The sequence below is a fragment of the Anolis sagrei genome, chromosome X (genome assembly GCF_037176765.1).
Source record: "Anolis sagrei isolate rAnoSag1 chromosome X, rAnoSag1.mat, whole genome shotgun sequence".
NCBI lineage: Eukaryota > Metazoa > Chordata > Lepidosauria > Squamata > Dactyloidae > Anolis > Anolis sagrei.
In genome coordinates this window covers 59,135,466-59,144,616 of record NC_090034.1, presented here as the reverse complement: position 1 = coordinate 59,144,616, position 9,151 = coordinate 59,135,466, and the positions used below count along the sequence as shown (strand labels likewise).

At 44.8% G+C, this 9,151-nt stretch overlaps 1 protein-coding gene across 1 annotated transcript; it reads right to left on the bottom strand.

Annotated features, from left to right (window-relative positions):
• Positions 1 to 2,376: 2,376 nt before the first annotated feature.
• On the bottom strand, positions 2,377 to 8,524 carry LOC132780964 (zinc finger and SCAN domain-containing protein 2-like). Its single transcript, XM_060784854.2, has 2 exons — positions 8,218 to 8,524; positions 2,377 to 4,225 (listed from the first exon to the last, which is right to left on the bottom strand). The coding sequence occupies exon 2, from the start codon at positions 4,029 to 4,031 to the stop codon at positions 2,928 to 2,930; it is 1,104 nt and encodes a 367-aa protein (XP_060640837.2). The 5' UTR covers positions 4,032 to 4,225; positions 8,218 to 8,524; the 3' UTR covers positions 2,377 to 2,927.
• Between the last annotated feature and the right edge of the window lie 627 nt (positions 8,525 to 9,151).

Here is a 9,151-nt window from a genome sequence, read left to right as displayed (position 1 = left end):
ATCATAAACCAGATCGAGGTATAGGGTGGCAACCTGTGCTGGACTCCCCCTGAAGTCACAGGTCCGCCATTTCGGTGTCCTCCTGGAATCATCACTTACGTTTGAAGCTCAGGCGTCGGTGGTGGCCAGGAGGGTCTTTGCACAATTGAGACTCGTGCGCCAACTGCAACTGTACCTCATGAAGGCGGATCTGGCCAGGGTGGTCCATGCCTTAGTCACCTCCAGATTGGACTACTGTAATGCACTCTACGTGGGGCTGCCCTTGAAAACGGCCTGGAAATTTCGGTTGGTTCAATGGGCGGCGGCCAGGTTGTTAACTGGTGCTCCTTACAGGGAGAGGTCAACCCTCCTGTTTAAGGAGCTCCATTGGCTGCCGTTCATTTTCTGGGCCCAATTCAAGATGCAGGTGCTTACCTACAAAGCCCTAAACGGTTTGGGACCCATCTACCTGCATGAACGCATTTCCATATACGAACCCACATGATCTCTTCGTTCATCTGGAGAGGCCCTGCTCACGATCCCACCTGCATCGCAAGCGCGATTGTTGGGAATGTGGGACAGGGCCTTCTCAGTGGTGGCCCCACGACTCTGGAACTCCCTCCCCTAGGACATCAGGCATGCCCCAACTTTGGCAGTTTTTAGAAGGAGCTTGAAAACGTGGATGTTCCAGTGTGCCTTCCCAGAATAAGGAATCCCAAGCAATATGTCCCAAATGCACTTTATGAGAGATCTAGGAATGCCTGCATGCCCACCTATCCCTAAAATATCCATCCTATTTCACTTGGACATGCCCAGCATTTTAAACATTTTAATCATTACATTTGGCCCTGCCATAGGTTTTAAAATGCGTCGTGATTATTGTTATTGTTTTGCTTTGTTTATGAGTTATTTATTGTTGTATTGTTGTCGTTGTGTTTTATTGATGTATTTGGGCTCGGCCTCTTGTAAGCTGCACCGACTCCTGCGGGAGATGGTAGCGGGGTATAAATAAAGGTTTATTATTATTATTATTATTATTATTATTGATAATAATACAGTTCCTCGTGTTGTGGTGAGCCCCAACCATAAAATTATTTTTGTTGCTACTTTATAACTGTAATTTTGCTACTGTTATGAATCGTAATGTAAATATCTGATATGCCAGATGTACTTTCATTCACTGGACCAAATTTGGCACCAATATCCAATACTCCCAAATCTGAATACTGGTGGGGTTGGGGGGGGGATTGAGTTTGTCATTTGGGAGTTGTAGTTGCTGGCATTTATAGTTCACCTACAATCAAAGACAAATCTGAGCTCCACCAACGACAGAATTGAGCAAAACTTGCCACACAGAACTCCCAAGACCACAGAAAATACTGGAATGATCTGGGGGGCATTGACCTGGAGTTTTGGAGTTGTAGTTCACCTACATCCAAAGAGCACTGTGGACTCAAACAATGATGGATCTGGACCAAACTTGGCACAAATACTCAATATGCCCAAACGTGGACACTGGTGGAGTTTGGGGGGAAATAGACCTTGACATCTGGAAGTTGTAGTTGCTGGGATTTATAGTTCACCTACAATCAGGGACTCTGGGGGTTGGTGCTCATCTCAATTTCTAAGCTGAAGAGCCAATGTTGTCCGTAGACACCTCGAAGGTCATGTGGCTGGCATGACTGCATGGAGTGCTGTTACCTTCCCGCCAGAGCAGCACCTATTGATCTATTCACATTTGCATGTTTTCGACATGCTAGGTTGGCAGTAGCTGGGGCTAATAGCGGGAGCCCACACCGCTCCCTGGATTCAAACTGCAAACCTTTCGGTCAGCAAGTTCAACAGCTCAGTGGTTTAACCTGCTATATGGTCTATGATGGGAGCCCCTGGTGGCACAGCAGGTTAAACTGGAGCTACTGAACTTGCTGACCGAAACGTAGACAGTGCGAAGGCAGTTGAGAATTATCTCAAACATATCTGAAACTGGACTGATCAGTTTTGTACCTGTATATGCTGAACCCATGAAGGTTGTGAATAAACCAAATATTATTTTTATCAAAGTCTACATCATTTTTCTCTCTTGCGTGCATGATATAAAACAAGTTGCTTTATGGGAGAGTATATATTTTTAGGCACTGAAAAACAACTTCTGAAGCAATGCTGTTTTTTATGCACTGGCAAAATCTCTGTTTTCCTAGCAGATCAGAAATAACAGGTTATTCAGTCTAAGAACTGAAACCACTGCTTTGCATAATTATATCTGGTTGTATAACACAAAAGAAGATTCTGCTCGAAAGCGTTTTTTGCTCTTCTCTGAAAAGTCATGCTTTTCTAAAAGTTATGATTTCCAAAAGGTGTTTTTCCAAAAGGTTATAAATACCATTTTCCATAAACAACTTTAAAATATACAATGTAACATAAAATTATTTATTAAAAGAACTTCAAAGAGTTACATAGATGCTCCATAGGATCATCCATCTTATAGAGAATTAAAAATAAACTAAATTAAATTTAAATCAGTCTAAAATTCACATATGACAACAAAGTGCTAGGATTAGGTTAAGATTCAATTAAAAGATGATTCAAACAGGAAGGTCTTCATTCCTTTTCTAAATGACATGAGGGTGGGAGCTGATCTGATTTCTTCTGACAGTGCATTCCAAAGCTTTGCCACCATCCCTGAAAAATGGCATCGCTGGTGATTTTTAACTGTAGGTTGTCCCTGTGCTGAGTAGAGAAGACAGTCGTCTTGCTAGACCTTAAAGGTATGCCCAGTCTGTGTGGTACGACACAGGTGTCTCAAGTAGCCTGGACCGAAGCTGTGTAGGGCTTTATAGGTTTCTCCCCAGTGTGAGTCCTTTGATGTAAACGTAGATGTCCACTCTGAGTGAAGCCCTGTTCACACTCTAGATATTTATAGGGTTTCTCCTTTGATGTATATGCAGATTTCAACTCAGAGCAAAGCTGTTTCCACACTCAAAACATTTATAGAGCTTCTCCCCAGTGTGAATTATTTGATGTGAATGTAGACTTCCACTCTGAGTGAAGCTCTGTCCACACTCCAGGCATGTATAGGGTTTCACCCCAGTGTGAATTATTTGATGTGACTGTAGATGTCCAATCTCAGTGAAGTCCTTTCCACACTCCAGACATTTATAGGGTTTCTCCCCAGTGTGAATTCTTTGATGTGAACGTAGGTTTCCACTCTGAGCAAAGCTCTGTCCACACTCCAGGCATTTATAGGGTTTCTCCCCAGTGTGAGTCCTTTGATGCGAACGTAAGCCTGAACTCTGAGTGAAGCTCTTTCCACAATCCAGGCATGCATAAGGTTTCTCCCCAGTGTGTGTCATCTGATGTGAACGTAGACTTGAACTACTAGTGAAGGTATTTCCACACTCCAAGCACGTATAGGGTTTCTCTCCAGTGTGAATCCTTTGATGTGAATGTAGACCTGAACTCTGAGAAAACCTCTGTCCACACTCCAGGCATTTATAGGGTTTCACCCCAGTGTGAGTCCTTTGATGTGTCTGTAGATGTCCACTCTCAGTGAAGCGCTGTCCACATTCCAGGCATTTATAGGGTTTCTCCCCAGTGTGAATTCTTTGATGTGAACGTAGCTTTCCACTCTCAGGGAAGCTCTGTCCACACTCCAGGCATGTATAGGGTTTCTCCCCAGTGTGAGTTCTTTGATGTAATTGTAGATGTCCATTCTGAGTGAAACCCTTTCCACACTCCAGGCATTGATAGGGTTTCTCTCCAGTGTGAGTCCTTTGATGTGAACGTAGATGTCCACTCTCAATGAAGCTCTTTCCACACACCAGGCACATATAGGGTTTCTCCCCAGTGTGAGTCCTTTGATGTCTATGTAGATTTCCACTGTGAGTGAAGCTTTGTCCACACTCCAGGCATTTATAGGGTTTCTCCCCAGTGTGAATCCTTTCATGTCGCAGCAGATGGGCCCTCCAAGTGAACCTCTTGCCACACTCAAGGCATGTATAGCGTTCCTTCTCCATGTTGACAGTTATGTATATGATCAACTGCAATATGGACATTTGAATCTTCCCTTTTTCTTTCTGATCAAAATGAGTTCTGCAAGATCAGCACCTGGTGAGGATTTCTTCTTCCTATATTTTCTATATTCCTTCTTCCTTCATTACTGCACTTTGGTTTCCAAATTCCTAAATATCCACTATATACTGATATTTTCTCATCATGCCAGAGGTGTCTTCATAGGGTCCTCATTTCCCTGTTCAAGAAAGAAGAAGCAAAAGATTAAACATGAGCTGTAAACCTTCTTTGTTTCCAAGATTATCCCATTTTCCCTTCATGGCTCATGTTGAAAATGGAAATACCAAGAAATTGAGGTGTGACAGGTCTCAAAGACATATGCAGAAATCAGCAAAGGTGATTCATAAACAAGAAGGAATGGATTTAGAATAGGGAGGGAGGGAGGATGAAAAAAGGAATGATAGAAGGGTGGAAGGAAGGATGGATGGAAGAAAAAAAGGGGACTTTTTATTTATTTATTTAATACATTTATATTCCGCCCTTCTCACCCCGAAGGGGACTCAGGGCAGAGCACAGCATATATATGGCAAACATTTAATGCTGGGAAACAAATTCATGTACACATACATAAACATTAAAGACATATATCTCAATATTAAAATATACCATTTAAAACCGTCCTAGTCATCAGCGTCAAATCTAATTGGACTGGTAATCTTTCTTATTGCTGCTTTATTGCCCCATCCCGAAAGCTTGGTCCCACAGCCAAGTTTTAACCATCCTTCTAAAGGACAGGAGAGAGGGGGCCGACTTGATCTCACCAGGAAGGGAGTTCCATAGCTGGGGAGCAATCACCGAGAAGGCCCTGTCTCTTGTCCCCACCAATCGTGCCTGTGACAATGGCGGGATGGAAAGCAGGGCCTCCCTGTGATGGTTCATAGAGGGAGATGCATTCGGACAGGTAAATTGGGCCAGGGCTGTTTAGGGCTTTATAGGCCAAAGCCAGCAATTTGAATTGTGCCCAGTAGCAAACAGGCAGCCAGTGGAGCTGGCGTAACATGGGAGTTGTATGCTCCCTATATGCTGCCCCAGTTATTAACCCGGCTGCCTCTCGTTGGACTATTTGAAGCTTCCAAGCAGTCTTCAAAGGCAACCCCACGTAGAATGCGTTGCAGTAGTCTATCCTAGCTGTAACGAGAGCATGGACCACCGTGGACAAGTCTGACTTCCCAAGGTACGGGCGCAGCTGGTGCACAAGTTTTAATTGTGCGAATGCTCCCCTGGCCACCGCTGCAAACTGGGATTCCAGACTCAGTGATGAGTCCAGGAGGGCCCGCAAGCTGCGAACCTGTGCCTTCAAGAGGAGTGTAACATTGATTTTGTTGGTTTGACCCTAAAAATGTCTAAAGGAACAGAAGGCAGGCTAAACAGACCCAGCTCTTTAAGACATTTCTCATAGGGCATGGTCTCCAGATCTTTGACCATTTTAGTTGCCCTCCTCTGGAAACCTTTCAGCTGGTCAATCTTTTTTGAAGTGTGGTGCCTAGAATTGGACACAATATTTATTTATTTATTTACTATATTTGTATGCTGCTTTTCTCAGCCCTCTGGCAACTCAAAGCGAGTTAGGTAGTGGTCGCATCGGAGTTAGGTAGTGGTCGCATCGGAGTTAGGTAGTGGTCGCATCGGAGAGAGGTAGTGGTCGCATCGGAAAGAGGTAGTGGTCACATCAGAGTTAGGTAGTGGTCGCATCGGAGTTAGGTAGTGGTCGCATCGGAGTTAGGTAGTGGTCGCATCGGAGAGATGTAGTGGTCGCATCGGAGTTAGGCAGTGGTCGCATCGGAGTTAGGTAGTGTTCGCATCGGAGAGAGGTAGTTTGTCGCATCGGAGAGAGGTAGTGGTCGCATCGGAGTTAGGTAGTGGTCGCATCGGAGTTAGGTAGTGGTCGCATCGGAGTTAGGTAGTGGTCGCATCGGAGTTAGGTAGTGGTCGCATCGGAGTTAGGTAGTGGTCGCATCGGAGTTAGGTAGTGGTCGCATCGGAGTTAGGTAGTGGTCGCATCGGAGTTAGGTAGTGGTCGCATCGGAGTTAGGTAGTGGTCGCATCGGAGAGAGGTAGTGGTCCCATCGGAGAGAGGTAGTGGACCCATCGGTGAGAGGTAGTGGACCCATCGGAGTTAGGTAGTGGTTACATCGGAGATAGGTAGTGGTTACATCGGAGAGATAGATAGTGGTTACATCGGAGAAATAGATAACAGTTACATCAGAGAGAGATAGTAGTTACATCAGAAGTAGATAGTAGTTAGTCATAGTAATAGTTAGTCTAGTTATAGACAGTGACTTAGTGGCATAGGATTAGATACTAAGTTTAAAAGTCACATCTGATATCTATTCAATACTCAGTCTGTTCAAATAAATATTATTTTACTTCATACACGCAGCCTCCGATCTGTCCTTTATGCGAGATTCCTCCCAATCCAATCCAATAAGTGGCACAGAGGCAGAACAGTGTGTGAGAGGGTTTGCCAAAGACCAACGGAAAACACAGTATTTCCTGTTGGTCATGGGGGTTCTGTGTGGGAAGTTTGGCCCAATTCTATCATTGGTGGGGTTCAGAATGCTCTTTGATTGTGAACTATAAATCCCAGCCCTAAGCGGTTCTGGCCCCGCATTTCTCTGTGATTGCACCTCCCCCTCCTACCCCCCCCCCCCCGCCGATGAACCAGCATGGACCTACTGGGGAGGCCCTCCTCCCACTTCCACCACTGTCCCAAATGCGATTAGTGAGGCCAAGGGAGAGGGAGTTTTTGGTGGTGGCCCCCTGCCTTTGGAACACCTCCCTCCAAAGAGGTAAGACAAGCCCTGTCACTATCCTCCTTCCGCAGGGACCCAAAAACCTGATGGTTCCAGCAGGCTTTTGGAAATGATTAGCCCCAGGCCCTACCCTGGCCATCAGTTAGGTCCCTGCTCTGTTCTTTACTTCCCCAGACCTATCTTACCTTGTTTTTCTAGCCCTGGACCAGCCCTATTATAGCTACTGAGCAGGCCTTGGAAATGAGTAGCCCCAGGCATTAGTTAGGACCCTGCTCTTCACTTTACCCACTTCTCTAGCCCTATGCTACTTTGCTGCACTAGCCCAGCCCTCTCATAGTTGTCTAGGCCCACTTTGAAATCCTGGCCATTTGTAGTTGAATATTTGTCTCATGGAAATTACTACTGGTACTGGTTTTTAAAATGTAAATATGTACGACTGTTTTATAGTATTATGTTTATGTTTTATAATGGTTATTGTGTATGTTCTTCGTGTTGGTAATCAAATGTTTTACCTGTGCTGGAAACCGCCCTGAGTCCCCTAGGGGAAATAGAGTGGTAAACAAATAAAGTTTTGTTATTATTTTATGTATTATAACTACAACTCCCAAATGTCAAGGTCTATTTTCCCCAAAGTCCACCAGCGGTCACATTTGGGCCTACTGAGTATTCATCCTAAGTTTGGTCCAGATCCATTGTTGTTTGCGTCCACAGTGCTCTCTGAATGTAGATGAACTACAACTCCCAAACTCAAGGTCAATGCCCACCAAACCCTCCCAGTGTTTTCTGTTAGTCATGGGAGTTCTGTGTGCCAAGTTTGGTTCAATTCCATTGTTGGTGGGGTTCAGAATGCTCCTTAACTGTAGGCGAACTACAAATCCCAGTAACTACAACTCCCAAATGTCAAGCTGTATGTTCCCCAAACTACAACAGTGTTCACGTTTGGGCCTATTGAGTATTCATGCCAACTTTGGTCCAGATCCATTGTTGTTTGAGTCCACAGGACTCTCTGGATGTAGGTAAACTACAACTCCCGAACTCAAGATCAATACCCACCAAACCTTTAAAGTATTTTCTATTGATCATGGGAGTTCTGTGTGCCAACTCTGGTTCACTTCCATCTTTGGAGGAGTTCAGAGTGCTCTTTGATTGTAGGTGAACTATAAATCCCAGCAACTACAACTCCCAAATGACAAAATCAATTCCCTCCAACCGCACCAGGATTTGGTTCAGTGAATGAAATTTGATCCAGTGAATGGAAATACATCCTGCATATCAGATATTTACATTCCGATTCAGAACAGTAGCAAAATGACAGTTATGAAGTAGCAACGAAAATAAGGTTATAGTTGGGGGTCACCACTACATGAGGAACTGTATTAAGGGGTTGAAAAACACTGCTTTTAAAAGTTCCTCTCACCTCCTCCTCCCAAAAAGCCAGCCAGCCTCCCTGCCTTCCTTCTTTCTCTTCTCTTCTTCCTCCCAATTTGCAAGTGACGTCACTCCCTTATTCCAAGGAAGCAGAAGAAGAGGCTTCTGGGAAAAAGGAGGAGGGACCTCCAGGCTTCTCTGGCTGCTCTCAGAGGCCGCCTTCTTGCTTTCCCTCCATCCCCTCCGTCAATCAAAGTTGGAGAGAGGCAGCCAGCCAATGGGTGCCTTCGGCGGGCGGGGCTTCCCGGACTCAGCCAATGGGTGGGCGAAGGCCGGCTAGAGGGAGAAGGCGAAAGAGGAGAAGGGGGACTTCTTCTCTCTTGCTGTCATTTCTTTCTGAGGCGGGAAGGCGGTGGTTGAGGCAGAGTCAGAGAGAGAGAGAGAGGGGTATATATATATATATCTACCTACCTACCTATCTATCTACCTACCTACCTACTTGTCTATTTATCTATCTACCTACCTAGCTGACTACCTCTCTAACTACCTGTCTGTCTACCTACCTACCTATATATCTACCTACCCAACTGTCTGTCTGTCTATATATCTATCTATCTATCTATCTGTCTACCTACCTGTCTATCTACCTACCTACCTACTTACCTACCTATCTACTTACCTAATCTACCTACCTACCTACCTGTCTATGTATCTACCTACCTATCTACCTACTTAATCTATCTACCTACCTGTCTGTCTATCTGTCTACCTAACTACCTACCTGTCTATCTACCTACCTACCTGTCTATTTATCTATCTACCTACCTGACTATCTATCTACCTACCTGTCTACCTATCTACCTATATATCTACCTACCCAACTGTCTGTCTATCTATCTACCTACCTACCTACCTACCTGTCTAAGTATCTACCTACCTGTCTACCTACCTAATCTATCTACCTATCTATCTACCTACCTACC